This window comes from Micromys minutus (assembly GCF_963924665.1).
Source record: "Micromys minutus genome assembly, chromosome: 10".
Classification (NCBI taxonomy): Eukaryota; Metazoa; Chordata; class Mammalia; order Rodentia; family Muridae; genus Micromys; species Micromys minutus.
Window position 1 is genome coordinate 44,911,340 of NC_137979.1, and position 22,941 is coordinate 44,934,280.

The 22,941-nt window shown below is 40.8% G+C and overlaps 1 protein-coding gene across 3 annotated transcripts in view; it reads right to left on the reverse strand.

Moving 5' to 3' along the window:
* Positions 1-22,941, reverse strand: part of FBXL20 (F-box and leucine rich repeat protein 20) — a 61,814-nt gene that overhangs the window by 35,052 nt on the left and 3,821 nt on the right. For all 3 annotated transcript variants that reach the window (XR_013975194.1, XM_080923892.1, XM_080923893.1), the window contains exon 2: positions 5,124-5,185. Coding sequence is in view for 2 of the 3 variants with exons in the window: in XM_080923892.1 (XP_080780018.1) it covers positions 5,124-5,185 (62 nt within the window). In the remaining variant the exon portion in view is untranslated. The remainder of the gene's footprint in view (positions 1-5,123; positions 5,186-22,941) is intronic.

Genomic DNA, 22,941 nt, shown 5'->3' on the forward strand with positions numbered 1-22,941 from the left:
GCCCCAGACAACTACACTCTACTTCTGCCTCCAGGGATTTATCTATCCAGAACACTTCTTATAATCAGGATTGAGGCATTATGCCCTTTGTGTCTGACTTCTGAACATGCATACAGGTCACAGGACACATCTATACTTTGTTCTTTTTAAGATATTACTGACTATTATCAATAGTGTTTCTATAACAATTCTAACTACTTTGTTACATTTATTCGTTTATTTATTTGGGGCAGCAGCCCTAGGGACCCAACACATGTCTTTGTGCATAGCAGCAAATACCTTTCTTTGTTCACAGAGCTATTTTACCAGTCCTCATCCCAATTATTATTATTGATTTAACTATAAAAGTGGGAATGCTGGTGATGCGGTATTTCTAAATGTAGCTTTTGGAGAACTGCCAGGCTGTGTTTTCCATTGGGTCTGCGCTAGAGTTATGTCCCTACCAGCAAATCAGGAGGGTCAATTCCTCCTCCATTACTACGTCTACCCAACCAGGTTTTTGTTTGCTTGCTCTCAGGTTGGCCTCTATGTCATCTATATCATCTCCTGGATGCTGGAAATACATGTGAAGCCATCACCATATCCAAAAAAAAAGGGGGTAGCTTGGGTCTGCACTGTTGGGGTATACACTGTGTACACTGTCTGGGTTTGCATTGCTGGGGTCCGCCTGTTAGGGTACACATTGCTTTGGTTTATACTGTGACTTTTTTTAAAGTTTAAAATTACTGAAGAAAACTTTTTATGCTATCTATTTTTTTGTTTTAGAAAGAGTGTCACTTTACTTACTATGTAGCCCTGGCTATTCCTGAACTCAGATCTGCCTGATTCGGCTTCCCAAGTGCTGGGATTACAGGTTTGCACAGTCACACTCTGTCTACCTTATTCATCTAAATGATTCATGCCAAGGATATTACTCTAATGAAATTAAAAACCTTTCAAGAAAAACAATTTGCTGTGTGAGAAAAAACTAGAGTCTGACAGCTGGTAATTGAGTCTAAAAACTTTAATACAGCCACAAAAATCCACAAAACAGTGAAAATTCGATTTACTTCTCTGTTTACAGGCTCATGTTATGTGAACAATGCTCTAGATGAATAGAAGAGCAAGCAGTCTGGTGCTAATACTCCTGACTGTTGGGTTATTACATCAAAAGAGCCTTTAAAGTGAGAAATGAGACAGGGATTGCCTTCATTCAATATGACCTGTACATTTTCTATAAAATAATAATGAAAAAAAGCACAATAAGAATGACAAATGACTTGTGTTTTCATAGGTGATAAAACAATGGAGAAAATCTATTAAGCTATTCAGGCTATCAAGACTTATAAGCTAAGTATGGCGGCCTCATATATAATCATAACACTTGGGAGACAGAAGCTAGTCTGTGCCAGTCTGTCTGGCAGATGCCTGTAAGGCCAGCATTTGGGAGGAGGAAGTACAAGATCAGGTACAAAGGGACAGCCTGCGATAAGACCGTATTTCAAAGATTGCAGAACAACAAAAAAAAAAAAAAACCACAAACAAAACTACATCCTATGATAACAAGTTACATAAAACAAACATGCCAGATGGCTCAGTGGTTCAGAGGTCCTGAGCTTAATTCCCAGCAACCACATGGAGGCTCACAACCATCTGTAATGAGATCTGATGCCCTCGGGTGTGTCTGAAGACAACTACTGTGCACTCATGTAAAATATATAAACAAATATACAATCAAACTCATTTAAAAAATTTATCATAAGGAACAGTGGCACTTGCCTTGAATCTCAGTACTTAGGAAGCACAGGCAGGTGGATCTGAGTTTGAAGCTAGCCTGATCTATACAGTGAATTCTAGGAGAACCAGGGCAACATAGATTCTGTTTCAAAAACAACAAAACATCCCGTATAAATCAACTCTGTAACTAAACTAATGGGCTGGGCTGTAGAGGGCCTGTCTGTCATCTGCGTTTTAGGCTGAGCCGTGTTCCCTATCCGGAGTGCCAGCCCTCTTCCCCTCCTTCCTTTTCTCATGGAGATCTACAAAAGCAGGAAGGTAAGCATACGCTGCACTCATGTGGCTGACCAGGTTTGGAAGTCTTTTTAAATCTTTCACTGATGGAGGTGGTAAGTGGGCCATGCCATGATGTTTGTGTCAGAGCACAGAACTTGGTCCTTCATTCCTACTTGTGCTTGGGTTCTAAAATCAAAGTCAGGTCCCACTTTGCAGCAAATGCTAAACCAGTTCAAATACAAGATACTTTTAAACAGTTCACTAATAGTATCATGCTTGCCGTGTGTGGGGCAGTGCATGCCTCTAACCCCTGTACTCTGGCAGAGTTTCAGGCCAGCCAGGGCTATGTCCATGGAAAAAAAAGCCTCCCATGTTCTATTGACTAATGGAGACTAATGTTGCTCATTACTAAACAATTTCATGTTAATTTTTTATTTTATTTTTATGTTTTGAGAAAGGATTCTTGGCCCAGGTTGGTCTAGAATTGATGATATAGACAAGGACGGCCCTCACGTCCCAGGTCACAACACTCATCCTACTTACTTTTTAAAATGAGTGCTCTGCTGCATATACACCCGAGGCCAGAAGAGGGCATCGTATCCTTACAGATGGTTGTGAGTCACTATGTGGTTGCTGGGAATTGAACTCAGGTTCTCTAGAACAGCAGCCAATGTTTTTAACAGCTAAGACATCTCACCAGTCCCTTTTTGTCTTGTTTTGAGACAACTTTTCTCTATATAGTTTTGGCTGTCCTGGAACTCACTGTGTGGACCAGGCTGGCCTCTGAGATCTACCTGCCTTTGGCTCGAAGTGCTGGGATGAAAGGTATGCGCTACCACATCTAGCTTCAGATTAATTTCCTAGTAGATCCACGTCAATGATGTCTAATAAATATTCAGCAACAAAAAAATTACGACAGCCACATGCAGCATGGCGGACACAGACAGACAGTTGGACTCAGGCCTCCACATCTGCCAGCATAACATCTAGGGCACCCCAACACATCACTCAACCACAGCTATGTGATCGTGTCTCTTATATAAAGCAGAATGACAAAAGAATATTTATAGGGATTTTATGACTTTTATTCTGAAGGTAAGTTATGGGGGGGGGCATTTAGAAATTTAAAATCTGAAAGAAAACACTTATTACCACAAATAGTGAAAAGTAACAGCAGCAGAATGAGGAAGCATGAATTATATACAAATTTGATGAATTTTGAATACTGCATGCAAGGACCAGAAGAGGGCACCAGATCTCATTACAGATGGTTGTGAGCTACCATGTGGTTGCTGGGAATTGAACTCGGGATCCCTGGAAGAGCAACCAGTGCTCTTTAACTACTGAGCCATCCCTCCAGCTCCGTTTTGAAGCTTGAAGATTAAATTTTCCTGTCCTGTGTGAGCATATCCTGTCAGCAGAGGCCTTGAAGAGGCATCAGGTCTTCTGGAACTGAAGCCAGGTCCTTTGTAAGAGCAGCAGATGCTTAGCCATGGGTCACCCCTCCCTCTAGATTTTTTGAGGCAGGGTTTTTCTGTGTAGTCTTAGGATCCCAACCATCTCAAGTGTTGGGAAGAATGAATGCATCACTGTCTTCCTCATCTCTACCAAAGTGACAAGAACCTGCTATATTTACTGCTGTGTGTCCCTAAGACCTTTATATGGCGGTGGTAGCTGTGTACCACCATTCTTCCCAGACGTGCATTAGATACGGCCAGTGGAGGCAGCTGTCTGAAGCCACGTGTGGTATGTGCTACTGATTCTGACTCCTGCACTTGCTCCATCTGAATTCACCCTGTCAGGGGAAAGGTAAACCAGGGATTCAGAATCTTCAGCAGGGAACGGTGCTGGTGCAGAACCCAAGCCGACTGGAAGCCAAGTATCCTACTGCTGCTGGCCAGGCCATAGTTCTAGGCCAAGTCAATACTAAGGTGGTTGGGGCAGGTAGGTGGAGCTGGAGAGATGGTTGATGCTTGGTTTCTATGTTTTAAAGATTTATTTCATGTATGTGAGTACACTGTCACTGTCTTCAGACACACCAGAAGAGGCATTACTGTGAGACACCATGTGGTTACTGGGAATTGAACTCAGGAACCTCTGGAAGAGCAGTCAGTGCTCTTAACCACTGAGCCATCTCTCTAGCCTGATTCCCTGGTCCTTTGCAAGGATACATGTGTTCCTGACCGCTGACCCATCTCTCTCTCTCCAGCCCTCCGGGTGAACCTAGTTAAGGTAGCTCAGATTTCTATGTCCTTTGTTTCTTGAAGTCTTGTGGAGTTGGTGTATTAAATACTAGCTATCAGAAGAGTACTAAGGTTATTAAGTGAATTAATGATATTTAAGTAAAGAGAGCAAATAGTATTCCCCCAAATGTCCATTTAGCCCCGAGAGCCTCGGGACCTCTGGAAGGGCAATTAGTGCTCTTAACCACTGAGTCATCTCTCTAGCTGACCAGGTTACTTTTTACTAGGCCTAGTATCGAACACTTTTAAACCCAATATTTGTATTTGAGAGACAGACCATGGGTATCTATCTGTATTTGAGGCTTGGTCTACAGAGGGAGGTTCCAGGAGAGCCAAGGCTACACAGAAAAACAATTTCAAAAAACAAACAAACATAAACCCAAAAAACAAAAGAAAGAAAGAAAGGCATAAGTCTGTCCCACGGTAGGTATACAAAGACGCCTTGAGAACAAGGAGCAGTGGAATTTCACGGAGTCCCCAGGACGGGCAGCATTGTAATAGGAAAACAGTATTACTACAATTACTCTTCAGAGGACTGAATTCTTTCTACCTGTCTTACAATAAGGCAAAGGTAAGACTGAAAAACACATGCAGGTCTAAGTTTAAACACTGGTACTAAGATTTTAAAAGTTGTTAAAGTAAATGTAAAATTCCAGGTAATGAAGACCAAACAAATATCACCTCTGACCTTCTGATGCATGATCCCATGAACGTTTTGAACACAGCCTAACATATTTGTAGACTACAATGTCAAAAAAAAAAAAAAAAAAAAAAAAGGGATGGACTCTCCTGATAAACACCCCAAACAGAAAACCAGCAACAAGTTTTACTTCATATACAAATATTATATACACTACTGATGGATGAAGAAGCAGGGCTCAGACTTACCTTAGCAGGAGTTCTTTGGGAAGTTTTTTATTGATTACAGCCTCATCACTGTTTGAGAACATCTATAAAACAAAACAAAAATCACCACATCAGATATTAAGATTTTATCATGTTCATTCAGTTTGGACAAAATTCCCTCAAAAGAAATGTTACCAAAAACAAAAGTGGGGACCCAGCAAAATGGTGTGGGAGCTAAGTACTGCCAAGCCTGCTGATCTGAGCTCAACCCCTGGGAACCTCCAGGTAGAAGGGGAGAATCTACGGCTGCTCGTTTCCCTCTTCCCTTCCTCCCATGTGTCCACACATCTGAAGTGCAATGGGGACTAGGGAGATGGCCCAGAAGGAATAAACACTAGCCAGCCTCACAAACCCAACAGCCCCAAGTTATGGTCTGCCAATACATCAGTTTCTTAAACTTCGGTAGCTTTTACATCCAATCTAGTGTCTGTACTAATCTACAGAACTCAGAGACCCCCCCCAGCCCCACTAAACTCAGAAGTTCCCCAACCTCTAATCACAGAAGCATGTCCTCTGCAGTCTGAAAAAGTACCTTACTTGTTCTGTGAATTGCTGTTGGAACTCCTGCTCCAATCTCTCCAGGTGTGAGAGTCTGGGATTACTAAAGCATACAATTAACTGAAGGTTTATTTAAGACTTCAGCAGGTCTCTCTATGGAGTCCTCTTTCTAAATTCTGGAACGTTATCTGACCTTGAACTCAAGAGATCCGCCCGCTTCTTTCTCCAGTGCTGGGATTAAAGGTGTGCCCATCACACAAAGTCCTTTTTCTTTTTAAAGATTTGTTTATTTTATTTGAATGGGTATTTTGCATGCATACACAGATATGCCTACTGCAAAGATTCCTCTGGAACTGGAGTTAGTCTGTTGTCACCTCCATGTTGGTACTGGGAATTGAATCTGGGTCCTCTAAAGGAACAGCCAGTGAGTCATCTTTCCAGCCCAATTTTTTTCTTTGTTTTTGTTTTGAGAGGCAAGGTTTTCTCTGTATAGTTCTGGCTGTCCTGGAACCCACTCTGTAAACCAGGCTGACCTTGAGATCCACCTGGCTCTGCTACCAGAGTGCTGGGATTAAGGACCTATATCACCACAGACAGAAAGCCTGGCTACCTTTCTGTTAGATTCATGAGTTTCATGTGCTACACTGTAACTTTGCACAGCTAAATTCACAAAGATTTCCTCCCATGAGCCTACAGCCTCTGCTTTCACTCTGCCCAAGACTTAGTTTTGTCTGTGGTGTAAGAACCCACCCACCTGCTTCCATGTGTACACACTAATTGGTTCTTGATCTGTGTTCACTTGTCCTACTGAACTGCTTTGGCTCCTTTATTACAATTTGAAAAAAAGGTCTCTGGATTCCCCATCCTGTTCCTTTCAACTATATAACATTTTATGTCACTGCCAAAGACTTGTAGGACACCGCTGTCCTAAAATCCCTTAGCTTTCAAAATTAGAAACATGGATTATGTCTCCATTTATTTAGGATTACCTCGATTTCTTCCAATAACTCTGATAAATTTTCCATCATAAGCTCTTAATGTCTTTCTAAAGTACTGTTGGCTCACAATCCATCCTAGGACTGCTCGACTCCTGTGTACACAGCACAGCATCTCCCCACTATTTTGTTTTCAGACTACTTGTGCCTTTGAGCCCAAAGTACATCTTTCTACACAGTATAAAGCTCAATCTCATTATCTAGTCTTAAAACCATGTCTTTCTAAAACAAAACAAACCAAAAAACCCTAACAGGATCTCACTATGATAGCCTTGGCTGGCCTTGAACTCACAGGGATTCACTTGCTTCTGTTTTCTAAAAGGCCAATACCACCATGCCCAGCTACAACCTATGACTTTTGACTGAAATGTTTAACCCATTTCTAATTGAATAGGCATGTCTAATCATTTTACTTGCTCTCTGAACTATTTTATTTTTCCATCTTAACAGTTTGCTGAGTGTCCTCTTGTGGGATTCTTCACAGGCCCAGAATGGTTTTCTTCCAGCATTTTTCTGGGGGGGGGGGCAGTGTTGTACCTCATTTTGTTACCAGCTTCTAAGGAACTCATCGGTGAGTTCTAACCCTGTTCCTCTTACTTTCTTCATGTTTTCCAATAAAAATTTCTGTTGTGCTATTATTATGCCTTTATTTTAGATTTACTTATTTTAAGTGTGTGACATTTTGCTAGTTTGTATGTATGCGCCACACATGCACTAGTGCCTGTGGAGGTCAGAAGAGGAAGCTGAGGCCCCTGGAGTTCTGAGGAGCCCTGCATGAGCCACCATGCAGGTACTGGGCATCAGAACTGCCCCTCTGCAGGAAAGTTTAGTTTGTAGTTCTTTTCTTTTTCTGTAACCCAGACTAGCCTCAAACTCAATGGTTTACTGGCTTCTGCTTCACAAGTGCAGGAGTTAAAGGCCAAATTTTCTCAACTGCTGAGACATCTCTCTGTCCCCTAATTCCTTCATTTAAAAAAAAATTATATTATTTCATAATAGTTGCTCTAGCAATTCCAGGACACATCTGGAATTGCTAGAGCAACTAGCAATGTACCTCCGATTGCTTATTCCTATGAAATTCAGAACTGCACACTACAAGAAAGCTCTTTTTCCTTTTGCTATTATATACTTATCTGATAAACCCAACTATGGTTCTTAATTATGCAACTGTCTTTCAATTCAGTCAAGATAATAAAAGAACAATTTATTTATAGCCTTTTAAATTTACCTCTGTAACTAAAACTTAGTGTTTTTTCCAGTTACCATCTGGTGCCATATCCTTTAAGCTCGAACAACCTTTAATAGTGCACGCAAGGCAGACCTGCAAACAACAAACGTCTTGGTACCTGCTTATTGCAGTTTAAATTGTTTTCCCTCTAATATTTTGTGCTTGTGTTTTTAAAACAGTGTTTTGATCTATAACCCAAACTAGCCTTGAACTTATATGCTTCAGTTTCTCTGAATAACAATGTATTTTGTGTTCTCTGAAGAAACAGTATCAGTAGATTACACTGTATGTGCATATCTGTGTATCTATGTATCTATAGAACTACATCAACAGATTCATACTAAATAATTGTTAGCTTGTAGAGGTGGTGACAAAAGTGGGGTGGGGTTGGGGTGTGGCTGCAAATGATGTCCAAGGATAGGAAAGGGATGTCTTAGTTTAAGAGATGTGAGGAGAGAAATACTAGAAACATATTTTTATGCAAATATAAACAAACCCCCAGATGTCTACACATATAATTAACCATCATAAATCTACTTGCAGTTAAGGATTAAACACAGGGCCTTGCATATCATATACAAGCATTCATTTCCAGTCTTAAAAAAAAAATCCATCTACTTCTTTGTTTGTGTTCGTGGAGGTGGACACCATATACACATATAGCTCAGAGGACAATCTGCACAAGTCACATTCTGTCATATGGGTCCCAGGGATGGAACTCAGGACCTCTTAACTCCTGAGGTATCTTGCTGGTCCTTGTTTTTTATCTCTGAGACAGGGTCTCACTGAGTTTCCCAGCTAGTTTCTAGCCTTAGGCTCCTGGGTAGCAGAGATTGGACAAAATGTATCACTGTATTCACTCTATTTGTTTTGTTGTTGTTTTTCCAGACCGGGTTTCTCTACTAGTTCTGGCTGTACCGGGCTAGCCTCCAACTCAAGAGATCGACTTGCCTCTGTGTCCTGAAAGCTGGGAGTGAAGCGCGCAGTACTGCTGCCTGGCTCTAAAAAGCTTTTTTATAAAGAGAAATTCATGGGACTGGAGAGATGGCTCAGTGGTTAAGAACACTGAGTGCTCTTCCAGAGGTCCTAAGTTCAATTCCCAGCAACCACATGGTGGCTCACAACCATCTGTAATGGGATCTGATGCCCTCTTCTGCTGTGTCTGAAGATAGTGACAGTGTGCTCATAGATAATAAACAAATATTTTTTAAAAAGAGAAATTTACGTAATGAATTGTTTTAAAATGTGCATTTTAGGGTAGCTCAGTGTATTTTAATATACTTAAAGCTCTTCTAGTTCCAAAATGCTCTCAATCCTTCTGAATTCTTTGTATCCAAATAACTTTCATTTGGAAACCCTGCTGTTCAGAACTGCCACTGATTGTTTTCAAGCTATAAATTTTCTTATGCTTGGTTATTTCTTATAAAGGGAATTGAAATGTGATGTTTTATGAATCATTTATCTCTTTTTACAATGGTTCTGGGATTTATTTACATGGTGGTGGTACTTTGTTTCTCTTGAATAGTTGAATAACAAACAGGTCCTTTGTATATACCACATTTTTTTGTTCATTCATATTCTTAATAGCCTTTGAATATCATAAATACTGTTGTGACCAGCATTCTTCTATTTGTATTTATGTAAATACCTATCTTTAATTCATCTAGGAATGGGGTTATGGTCATGACATTTTGATAAAATTTTAAAGAAGTCATTAAATTGGTATCTACAGAGGCTATGCCAATTAACATTTTTGAAACAAACAAGGCTTGCTATTTCTCTATACTCCTGCCTACACTTGTCTGAACATAACCAGTGCTGTGATAGAACCCAGGGCGTCCTTCATTTTACACATACAGGCAAGTATCCTACTACAAACTCCAGGCCCATTCAAACTCTTTAATCTTAAAACTGGGCTGTTTTATTGACCAGTAAGGTCCTTTTTAGCTTTCCAGTACACAACTTATACATTTTTAAAGGTTGTCTGTTTACCTTCTCAAGGGTGTTACTTAATAACAGATGTTTTATTCTGTTGGTTTCAGAACAAAAGATCATGAGGAAACAGAATCAGCTGCCTGCAACCCCAGAGTCTCCCATTCTAATAAGGGCCGATTACACACTGGGAAAGCAGTCAGTTGCCAGAGGCCTGAGTGACCTTTTAAAAAGAGAAACAGACTGCCAGGGTAAACTCCTTCTTCCAAGCTACTTGATGGTAATTTAAGATTGAATGTTAATATTTTGGAGCATTAGGCAGCAACTACTACCAAAAAAAAAAAAAAAAAAAAAAAAAAAAAAAAGTATGACCAGTGGTCTCATTTTCATAGATCTGAACAAACTTTAGCCTGGCATAGGTTAAATCTTTATGGCACCTGGGATATTCTGGGGAGAGATTAGGACAGAATACTCAAAAATAAACCTATAGCTAAAGCTGTATTAGAAGATTTCCTTTTCTTTTCTTCTTTTTCTTTCTTTTTGGTTTTTCAAGAGTTGTGTTGCCCCTGCTGTCCTTGAACTCATGCTTTAGACCAGGCTGGCCTCGACCCAGAGATCCCGCTTCTGCCTGGGATTAGAGGTGTGTGCCACCACCGCCCAGCTGAGAAGATTTTTTAAAAACACTTTTCCTATAAGTAGTTTTCACAAGGTTATGCCATTCCTTCACTCAACCAACAGCAGATGTTTTTCCAGTCGGCTGGTTTTATTGCCAGAATTCAAAAGGAGAAACATTTTTCTAGGCTAAATAAATCTGAAGGAAAATAAGCTTACAATTTCCCCACCCAATGTAACTGCTCTTTAGAAACAAACTATGGCTAGTGTATTACCACACCATGACTAAACCTTTCCTATCAAAGACATCTCTAGATAAAAACACCAAGGAAGGAATACATGTAGAACATAGAAACATTACAATAGGCCACGCTTTCTGCACTGCACACCTTCTAACCCCTGACTCAACAGCACATGCTATGCTGGCCTCCATCTTGTCCTCCACCGCTCCTCTGCTTGCACTTCAGATGTTTTGTGTATGAAGTATATACACGCACATGTGCAGCCTACTGTGTGCACAGGTAAGGGGGGATGTTGGGTGCAAGGGTCTCTCACCTGGAGATTTTTTTTTCCAGTGAGGCTGGCCAGGCCGTGAGCCCTAGCAATTCTTCTTGCTCTGTTCCCCAGGCCTAGTGCCGGAGTTAGAGGTATGTGCAAGACCTCGCAGGGCTTTTATATGGTTTTACTGTCCTGGGCAACATTTTAGATCCCTGAGGACTCCAAAGTTCAGTTCCCAGGACTCATATATGGAAGGAGACAAACACCTCTCTGTAAGATGTCCTCTGACCTCCACACAACACTGTGGCATGTGCTAAATAAATGTGGTATTCCAATAAAATTATACAGACTGAATCAATCCTGCCTTCTGCAGACATAATTATACTTAAAACAACATTTGAGACTGTTATGAGAAGTCAGGAGACAGTGGTATGATGTATGCAGTAGTTTGGTAGAGTTGGAGTGGAATAATTGGATTATTGCCATGCAGGTCAGGAAGCCCTTTCTTGCAGTAGGTAGTGGCACACGCCTTTAAGCCTTGCTAGTCTTTGTTTCTGTTTTTTGAGCAAAAAAAAAAAAAATAGTTCTGGCTAGCCTTGAACTCATAAAGAGCCATTTGCCTCTACCTCCCCAGTACTGAGATTAAAGATGTGAACCACCATGCCTGACACAAACTGTATAGCTTTTAATGGCAGCAAATCCTATCCCAGTACCCACATGCAACAACTCCAGTTCCAGGTGATCCAAGAATGCCATGTGGGCAAAATACCAATGCATATAAAACAAGAACAAGTAAATCATTTAAAAAGTAAAAATTAAGGTGTATACCACCATTTTTAAAACAAAAATATCTTATTAAAAAGGGGGGGGGGGGGGAGGGATGGTCCAGGTGTGGTGGTGCACGCCTTTAATCCCAGTACTTGGGAGGCAGAGTTAGGTGAGTTCAAGTTCAAGGCCAGGTCTACAAATTGAGTTCAGAACCCTAGGGCTCTGTTATAACAGAGAAACTCTGACTTGAAAAACAAAAGAAAGAGAGAAATAAAAAGAAACAGGTAAATTTCAAGTTCAGACTTGGGTCCTATCTCAAAGACACTTCATCTGTGCCAATAACCGGTTCACTGGGTCACACACAGGCACACGGTAGTGGGGTTGTCACACACAGGCACACGGTAGTGGGGTTGTCTGTTGTTTTGAGACAAGGTCTGGCTATGCAGCCCTTAGCTGGCTGGAAACTCCTAGAAATCAGCCTCTCACTGCCTTCCAGTGCTGGGATTGAAGGCATGTGCCATCACCCCCCGAAAGAAAAGGGTTTCCTGACCGGAGTGGCCAGAATCCAAGTATTTCTGGATACAGCATACCACGGTCTCCTTCTACCTTCTCATAACAGTCTTAAATAATGTTTTATATGTCTTCAGAAAGCAGGAGAGAACTTTACTTCTGAGGCAAAACGGGTTTGAAGGATGCTGGGCAGGTAGTCTTTCATTGAGATTCATCTCTAGCTCAACATATTTTCAAAGAACAAGCTGCACAATACCCCACTTCTGCTCAAACAGATCCTTGTGGCTTACTTTACCAGAAACAAATCCAGAGTTTAAAAGTCCTCAAGGCCATTCATGATCTTCCCTACCCCCATTCACACCAGCAATTCGTACTGGTAAGTCTCTGCCCCTCGATGTTGGTCCCGGAAAGTATTAGCATTTTACATATTCTCCTTTATGCCCACCTCCCTAGCTAGATTTTAAAACTCTACCACGAGAAGATTTTGTCTGTTTTATTCATTTTTACATCTCCTAGTACTCATAACAGCAGGCACATGCAAGGTACTCAGTAAATATTTGATGACTGAATTACTCATTAGCATGGAACTGAACTGGATGTGGTGATGCACGCCATAATCCTCACACTTGGGAAGCTGAGGCTGCTGAATGATCACGAATTTCAAGTCAGATGGCAGGGCGGGGCATGGCTATACAGCATGACTGTCTTAAAACTGTACTGTTGGCTAGAAAGGTGATGCCTGAGCAGGCTGGAGCTGGAGCTGGAGCTGGTCTGACAAGTGGTGTTGGATCCTGAGACCCACTGAGGAAAAAAGTTTGGTTTTGACTTTCACACAACCCCTGTGGCACCCAAGTCCCTGGCCCCTCTAACAGATGCAAGAGAACCTCAGGATACCTCTGCATACTGGGTGTGGTGGCATGTGTATCTTTAATCCTAGCACTTAGGAGGCAGAGACAGGTGGGGAACAAGGAAGCTGTGAATGTGTGTACTGTTGACAAGGACCAAAGCCTCAGACTCCCAGAAACTGGAAAGCTTCCTCCGCTGAGGCTCAGCGTGGCGGATAAAGTGCTTTTGAACCAGTTGCCCCGTGTGTGCCAACCTAGCAACTGCAACTTTTTCCTCCAGGATGACTGTAGCCTGAAACTCCTCTACAGAGAGCTTTTACCCCACCCACTCTGTATGAAACATACTAAACTAAGGCTTGATGTAGCAGGAGGTCCTAGGTTCTACCTCAGTGTGACAAAAACAGGAGTGCCAGAATGTGCCCATGATCCCAGACCTTTGCATGTGAGTTAGAACAGGCCCTCAAGGAATTGTTGACTAGCAAGTTCAAAGCCAGAGAAGGATAGAAAGCATATGCAATGTCGGTAACTGAACAGAAGGTTGAGTAACAGTAGGAGGTCAGAAGTAGACCTGTCCTGGGTTTATACAGTGAGACCCAATCTCAAAAACCTGTAAAAATAAAGAGCTGGAAGCAGTCACACTCCTGTAATCCCAACAGTTAGTAAATAGACACTCAAGGCCAGCCTCACCTACATGTGATTATGTGGGCAACTTGGGCTACACAATACCCTGTCTTGAGAAGAACAACACAGGGAAAACACTATTGTAGTATCTGTTTTATGAGGGGCTGGAGAGATGATGGCTCAGGGCACCTGCTGCTCCTCAGAGGACCCGGCTCCACTCCCCAGCACCTACATGGCAGCTCATAGGTGTCTGTAACTCCAGTTCCAGGAGACTCAATGCTTCCTTCTGGGGGCACCAGGCACTCATGTGGTGCAGACATACATGTACGTAAAATATTTATACACAGAAAATAAAAATAAATTTTATAGTATTCTTTACTGAAGAGATGTTTTTAAAACTAAGTTCAAATTAAATCATAAATACAAACATACTCTTTAATGTGTAGCACTCATACATAAAAAGTAAATAAAAACTATTTTCCAAGTAAGTTATCACAAATGTAAACATGCTGTTTAATGTATCAAACACTATTAGTTTATTATTCAAGACCTGGAGGTGTGTGTGTACATGCATGTATACAATGCTTGACATTCTATATCCAAATTACCAGTTTTGTTACAATATTGTTACTTGAGCTAATTGTTTAAAATAGTTGGGCTGGAGTAAAAAGTAGACTGGTTGGCTAGAGAGATGGCTCATTGGTTAAGAGCACTCACTGCTCTTCCAGAGGTCCTGAGTTCAAATCCCAGCAAACACATGGTGACTCACAACTATCTGTAATGGGATCTGATGCCCTCTTCTGGTGTGTCTCAAGATAGCTATTAATTATTATGTATTTATTATATAATAAATTTAAAAATGAAATAGTTGACTTTCTGAAGGAGGATCAGCAAAATATTTTATATACAAAGTTCATATCATTATAAAGAATAATTCCTAAATTGTGTTAGCAGACATTCATTGTCTTTGTTTAAAAAACAAAAAACAAAACAAAAACAGAACAAAACAAACAAACAAACAAAAAAAAAAAACTGGGTTGGGGGGCAGGATGCTTGTGCTCTAGGCCCTAGAACAAAACCAAAACAAAACACAACAAAAAACAACTCCAAAACCCAACAATAAATAATTATATAACTTTGTAATAAAGTTACAGAATTACTAGTGAGTGAGTGCTACTTCTTAGCTAAGCTTTTTTAACCCTGTTTCTTTTCTAGTTAAATCTCTGGTGAATGTCTAGCCTCAGAGAAGCAGCAACTTTAATTAGTTGTCTCGTTAAAAGTGTGTTTTGAACCGGGCAATGTGGTGCACGCCTTTCCTCCCAACACTTGGGAGGCAGATGTAGGTAGAGCTCTGAGTTCAAAGCTAACCTGGTTCTACAGAACAAGTTCCAGAACAGCCAGGGCTACATAGTTTGAAGGTTCTCAGCCTTCCTAATGCTGTGACCCTTTAACACAGTTTGTGTTGTAGTGATTCCCGACCATAAAGTTATTTTCATTGCTGCTTCACAAATGTAATTTTGCTACTGTTACAAATCACAATGTAAATGTCTGTATGTGACCTGAGATTGTGACTCATAGGTTGAAAACCTACTGTTTTCGGAGACAAATATAATGTGCAAAACAACTTGTGTCGATTTTGAAGGCCGCACAGGTCCCTCCATTTGAAAGGTGGGAAAGTTATAGTAAAGAAAATTCATGTTCAACTATTTCTCCTTAATAATATAATAACTCAGAAATCACTATTAAACAGCAAGAGCTTAGTGTTTAATTTCTACGTCACCTCAATTCAATTGATGTATGACAAGGAAACAGATATTGAAAATCTTATTTTAAAGCTATAAAAACAAAGGTAAATGGTTTTCCTCAGGGCTCAATAAGAGTTCACAGCTATGCCAAGATTAGGTCCCCTGAGATCTTGATTCCTATATTTAAACCACAGCTTTCCCTCTGGGTAAGAGAATGACAAACTCATATGCAATTTATGTCACTTAGTGCCCATAATCCACCCTCTCAGACACACAAGGTCTCTGTAAATACAATTATTTTTGGACCCACGACCTGAGTGTTCTCAGTCTGTCTGGCAGATCATGAGGAGGCCCCGGGTCAGACTTCTAACCCTGTAAACTACAGAGTGAAGCAGCACAGGAAATACCATTATTCTCTGTGGTTAAAAGCGTAGGCTAGCCTTGCACTCATTATATACAGCTCAGGCTGCTCTTAGAGTAACAATCCCAAGCCTCAGCCCCACTCAGAGTTGACTGCCTCTGTTGTTTGCCCCATTTGTGAGATGAGGTCTCAAGCTCTCAAGTTTGCCATGCTAACCTCAAACTATGGAGCTAAGGATGCCCTTGCATTTCTGATCCTCCTGCCTCCACCCCCACGTTTACGTGGCACTAGGTACAACTTGCACCCAGGGCCTTGTGCTAAACTACATTTCTACCTCCTGTTCTGTAAGGAATGTGCTGACTTTGCAAAGCTGTACTTTCTGTTGAGACTTTTAAAGGCAGGCCTACACTTCAGAGGCTTTTGTATAACGTAAGTCAGTTGTGACTAAGAATACTGAATATTAATGAAGCCTCTTATCTTTGTATGTTACAGTTCATGATGATGTTCTAGGAAATTATAGCATTAAGCACATATTCTAATTTTTTCAAAGGGAATTTCAAAATATCAGTTTTCTACAAGTGGATTGCAGAAATAAGCTGCAATGTGACTTTCTCCATACACAAACATACAGAGCATGAAATCAAGTTTTAAACAGCTGTCGAGGATGAGTGTTAGAGTCTCAGCACCACAGGCTCCTTCAAAAGGGATATATTTGAAAAGGATCAAAATGCATCTCCTGCCTACATTCAGCTCTACCACAGCTATAGTTTCTACAATTAGCAAGCTAAGAACGGCCAGTTTCCGGGGCAAAGGCTGACTGATCCAGGGTTTTAAAATGTCAACTTACAATTCAGTGTCAGTGCCTCACCCCAGCAGACATTCACCATCACTGCCTAACAATGAGGACAATGGCTGAAAAGAAACACAGCTCAACTATTACTGCATGCACTACCACCCAGACTAAGGTTCAGAGGGGTTCTAGTTTATTAATAACAAGAAAACGGTATCTACCCAGGAGATGAATAGTTATATTCCTCACTTTGAAAAAGAACTTTTCCTCTCAACAGTAAATTCTTACTTAGAGAGTGTGGGGTCGCACACCTAAAATCCCAACACATGGGAGATGTAAAGAAGAGAATCCCCTGTTCTCAGAGATGAAAACTAGCTAGGTAAGCTAGGACTACATAAGACAGCTGTCTCAAAATACAACAGCAGCAACAACAAAATATCAAAAATAAACAGTGGGGTATTTTAAGGTTTTTAAGTTACAAAAACGCTATTTACTTGTATGCTACAAAGTACCAACAGTAGGAAGAGTTCCTTGTGCCTTCACTGTATGGCAGGCAGGTTGTTCATGCTATAAACTGAATATCAGAGACTCAGATTAATCTGGAGAACTTCTCTAAGGTCACACTGATGGAGACTAGAAATGCCACAGTTCAAACCCTGGCTTCAAAGCTAACACTGATAAATAGGCTCTATAAATATACATGAATTCCACAATCACTTACTGTAAGAACCACGGCTCCAAACTTCAGGCCATCAAACAATCATATCCATCTCTCAGCAAAAACATCCACTTGGTAATTAATGGTGCAGACTCCACCCCCACCTCACCCCTTCAAAAGTCTACTTTCATCAGAATTCAGGGCCAAAATAGACAAGGCATTCGGAGCATCATATTAAGATTACAAAGGCTAATTTGTTTTTCTTTACTAGAATTTACAAAAATAGTTAAGACACTGGTAATAAATTAACCATCTAATCTTGCAGAGAATCACAGAAAAAGTAACCTGACTTTAGACAATGGGAATCTGGGAAGGAAACTTAAAATTAATGAGATGAACAATATTAGAATCATACTAGATTATTAAAACATATACAACAAAACATAAAAATACACATAAGAATACCTTTTTTTGAAATTTTACTTTTTAATTATGTGTGTGCGAGAGCACACGCTGGTATTAGTGTATGCACATGACTGCAGTGCCCAAAGCAGATCAGAAACACTGGGTTATAGGTGGTTGTGAGTCACTGGAAAAGGAGTGCATGCTTTTATGCTCTAAGCTGTCTCTCCAGGCCCCATGAACATTCTGTAAACCACTGGGCAGTGACACACTTGAATCCCTACCTATTTGAAAGGCTGAGAAGGGAGAATTCTAGCAATTCTCTAAGAGTTTCCAAAAAACACCGGGAAACCCTATCTATAGTACATCTTAAACCAGTTTCAAAATCGGGCACACTATGGCACAGACCTGTTATTGTGCTTCTCGAGGCAGGGTCTAGCTCTGCAGCCCAAACTAGCCTATAGAAACCCTCTACCTTCCTTGTGACCTGTGTTGGGTCACAAGTAGTGACACCACACCTGGCACATTCTTGTTGGGATTCTGTAAACCCCACCCCTCGATTAACTGGCAGTAGGCAGGTATGCTCTGCCCCAATGTCCTGACACTATAAAAGGGGCTACTTGCCCCCTCTTCTCTCTCTTGCTGCCATGCTCTCCCACCCCTAACCCTTCTCTTACCCTTCCATTCCCCCCCTCCCTCCACGTGGTCATGGCTAGCCTCTATTCCCCTCTCCCTCTCCTCCCTCTCCCTCTCTCTCTCTCTGCCTCTACCACCCTCTTGACTCTCCCATGACCTGAATAAACTCTATTCTGTACTATACCGGTGTGTGCCTGGTCCCTCAGGGGGAAGGGATTCCCAACATGGGCCCCCCAGAGGCATCTCCCTTGCCCCCAGGCCTCGCTGCACCTCCACGGGCCATATGCCCCCCACTCTCTTCATCCTTCCCCTAACAGTGGTGCTGAAACCCAGGACCATTTTACAACATTGGTGCCCCATGACTTTTCCTTTCACTGACTTTTCCTTCCATTGGTGCCCCATCATCTTTTCCTTTCAATTCTAATAGTTCACAAATCAACAAGTTCCTCTTATAAACTCTGTACAATACCTTAACAGTCTCATTTCCCTATTGAAAAAAGGCTGGTTCAAAAGATAGGATAAAGGGGCCCTAGAGATGGCTCAGCGGTTAAGAGCACTGGCTGCTCTTCCAGAGGTCCTGAGTTTAATTCCCAGTAACCACATGGTGGCTCACAACCATCTGTAATGGGATCTGATGCCCTCTTCTGGTGTGTCTGAAGACAGCTACAGTATATTTTTTTAAAAAGAGAGATAAAGTGAAAACATTTTTTGTGCTTTACGTTTTCAAACAGGCCTTCTTCCTCTGGATCTTACATGGTAGCCCAGGCTGGCCTAGAAAATGAAGCAATTCTACTGCCTCAGCCTCAGCATGGGATTACAGTATGGGGATTAGATTTGAGTCATCACACCCAGCTCCACTCTCCTCCATGACTCCCATAAGTCTCTCCTTCCATAAACTGACAGCCCACTCCTAGAACAGCACAAATCCCTGCAAATCCTTCACTTAACGTTTTTAAATTGTTCATTAGCAGAAACTATAAATCTTTTTTTTTCTCTGTACCTTTTTAATACATTTTTTTCATGTATGTATTTTGTTTGACTAGACACATGCCTGTGCATCTGACCAGAGGCCAGAGGAAGCTATGAGATCCCCTAAAACTGGAGTTACATCTGGGTTCAGGGAAAGGAATTATACAGCAGCCAGTGCTCCTAACTGCTGAGTCACCTCTACAGTCTCCTGCTTTTACAGGATGAAGACAAAGCTAAAGTCGCTTTCTTTCTTTCCTTCCCTTTCTTTTTCATTATTATTATTATTATATATTTTTTTGAGACAGGGTTTCTGTGTATATAGCCTTAGTTATCCTGAAACTGCTCTGTAGATCAGGCTGGCCTTGAACTCTGAGTCCGCCTGGTTCCGCCTCCTGAGTGCTGAGATTAAAAGTGCAAAAATGGTGCCCAGCTAAAAGTCATAAACAGTCAGGACATACTGAGTTGTGCCTGCCAACAAAGGGCCACAACTCTGAGAACTAGTAAATTTTGAACCTGCCCTAATCTAGTGTCTTTAGTTTTTCTTTCTGCCCCTTTCCCAATAAAATCACTGCAAACATGAAGTACCTAGAATGAGCATTGACTGTATCTTGTTACTGTAAACCTTAGTTCTGTCTGCATCCTGCAGTGGATCATAGTTATACCAACAGGAGGCAGAAGGACGGCTCAGCAGGCACAGGGGCTTTAGCAGCCACTCAGGTTCCACTCCTGGGGCCCATATGTGATGGGAGAGAACTGGCTCCAGCAAGTTGTCCTTTAAACTCTAAGACTGACCAAACCCATAAATGTAATTTAAAAAAACCTTTTTAAAGTTATATCAAGGGCTGGGGAGATGGCTCAGCGGTTGAGACCTCTTAAGAGGTCCTGAATTCAATTCCCAGAAACCACATGGTCGCTCACAACCATCTGTAATGAGATCTGATGCCCTTTTCTGGTGTGTCTGAAGATAAGGACAGTGTGCTCATATATCATAAATAATTCTGTAAGAAAAAAAGTTTATTAAAAAATAGTTGCACTAAACATCATAGTTCTGTAGCTGGCATATTTGATCGTACATTATTTGGCAGACATCCATATACTGCTGGAATTCATCTCCATATGTAATTGCTGCCTTCCCACTCAGGCATGACCCTCAACAATCTACTCTTTTTTTTTTTTTTTTTTACAATGTTGCACTTCTCTTTCTCAGTGGAACCAGAAATTCCTGAGGCTGAGGGGTAGACAGAAGAAACTGCCAGTATGTTTCAAATTTAACCAAATCCTTGTCTACTGTAACCTAATGGAATAGGTCACTTTAACTTTAAAGCAATTTAAAGGACTAGGCCAATGAGTTAATGATGTGCCTGACTGTCAGCTATGGTCAAAACAGCCCCTTAAACATCAAGTTTGTAGAACTATTTAGATAACAAAAACGGTTGCTTACTAGACAAGAAGTTACTTCCCTATCCCTGTAATGTACATGCTTTCCAGGTATTTCATATACCTAGAAAAAATATCCATTAATGTTATTTTGTTCATCCAAAGTTTTCAAAAGCTAATGAAAAGTAAACAAGCACTATACTTGGCATGTGTGTGTATGGGCGGGTGTTTTGTTTTGAAAATCACAAAATTCAGAGAACTGAATCAAGTATAAACATATCACACAAACCAATAAAGGTCTTCAGCTGTGACAACATTAGAGTATCTTTTGTTTCAATGTGTAGCCCGGCTGACCTTGAACTCAAGAGATAATCCTACCTCTGGAATGCACCATTACTGAATCAAGTAATCAAGAATCCTTGTATCAAGTAGACCAAAATGCATTAATAACTTTTTTTAAAAAAAGCAATAACTTTACAAAATTACAGCTGGATATCTTGTTACTTCCCAGTTAGTATCTACTTGAGGGCCTAGCCCATAAGCTCACAGAGCCTACAGGATCAAGGAAAATGGTACCAAGGTACCCTTCTTGGACAAGCACTCACATCTGGTCATGGAAGAGTGTTCTTTCTTCCCTCTCTCCCTTGGACTTCCCTGGTGTCTTAAAATATTTTACTTTGAATGTCTAAAAATACTCTTCCAGAACCACAGCACTATACTAGTTTGAGTACTGAAAATTTTAATTCTGGTTCCAACTTGTTACAAGTTAGGAAACAGTATTTCAAGGGACAGGAGTGGATCTTAAGCCAGTAACAAAAGTGCTCATTAATTAGAAAGGAAAATGAGGTCAAGGTTTGAAATGGACAGTTTTAGAGATTAAAATGTATCTTATCTGTGTTTATTTTTATGTATTGACCCTGGGCTTCACTCATGCCAGGCAAGTGTCCTGTCACTATGCTATACCTCAGGGCAGAAGGGCCTGGGCTCAGAGAGGTTACCTCTCAGTACCACACACCCTTTGTGATTCCAGCAAAAAGGACCTAAAAGTCTTATTTAGGCTTCATAGACACCAACACACATGGCAGTCACGAACACAGGCATGCATGCGCACACATTCATCTGATGGCGTGCGCGCGCGCACACACACACACACACACACACACACACACACACACACAAATAAAAAATTCAAAGGCTGTGTATAGTGGTGATCCCAGCATTTTAGAAAGAGGCAGAAAAATCTCTGTGAACTTCAGCCCTGTCAACATAGTGAGTTCTAAGTCAACTAGAGATACTCAGTAAAACTGTTTCCCCTGCCCCAAAAAATGATGTCCAGTGTGGGGAAAGTGTATTTAACAGCATACTGAAAAATGACATGATGAATGTTAAGGTTTGAAAATGTGAATACTTTCAACACAAATGATGACTTAGTTGGACATGGCAGCTCCTGCTGAGCCCCAGCATCGGGGAAACTAGAAAGAGGGTCCTAAGCTGGTAGCCATCTTGGATTCCATTGTTTCCAATCTGAGCTACAGAACAAGGCCTAGTGACACCACTGTATGCAGTATTATGTTTTTATGAGAAAACCAGTAAGTATAATGAATACAGAGTCAATATTTCCAAAATTGAGTCTTTCATTTCCTAACTATGGTCTTAACATCTCCAGGCACTGGTTACAAAATAACTTCATGTCAATTAATGTAACACTTCAGCTTTTTAAAACCATAAGTATTTTTTTAAAGTAAGCTAAAGGGCTGGTGAAATAGCACATAGGTTAAGAGCACTGACTGTTCTTGCAGAGGTCCTGAGTTCAAATCTCAGCAACGACATGGTGGCTCACAACCTGTAATGAGACTTGATGCCCTCTTCTGGCCTGTCTGAAGACAGCTACAATATACCCAATAGATGAAATAAACTATAAAATAAAAAAACAATTTTTTTTTCTTAAAGTAAGGACTTTCTCCCAATACCTTTGTATTATGTACCTATTGGAAGCATGATAAAGTAAAAACTAAATTAAAAAAAAAAATCTCAATTCGGATTTAAGGGCAAGACTAGATATCTGAAATATGTCTCTTGTTAATCTTGGTAAGTATTAAGATAATGTTGGTTAACACACTTAAAATAAAAAGACAGTCATTTGACAGCATATACAAAATATATTCGGTGAATTTTAGGAAAACCATTTCTCCGCACATTTAGTTGATCTTATGGTAAGTTACAGTAACAACAAAACAAGGGAAAACATTGAGTGTAAAAAATAGAGAGCTGGGAGGGAGTGGCACAAATGTTAATCCCAGCAGTGGGCAGAGGTGATCTTACAGTTCAAGGCCAGCCTGCTCTATAGAACAAGTA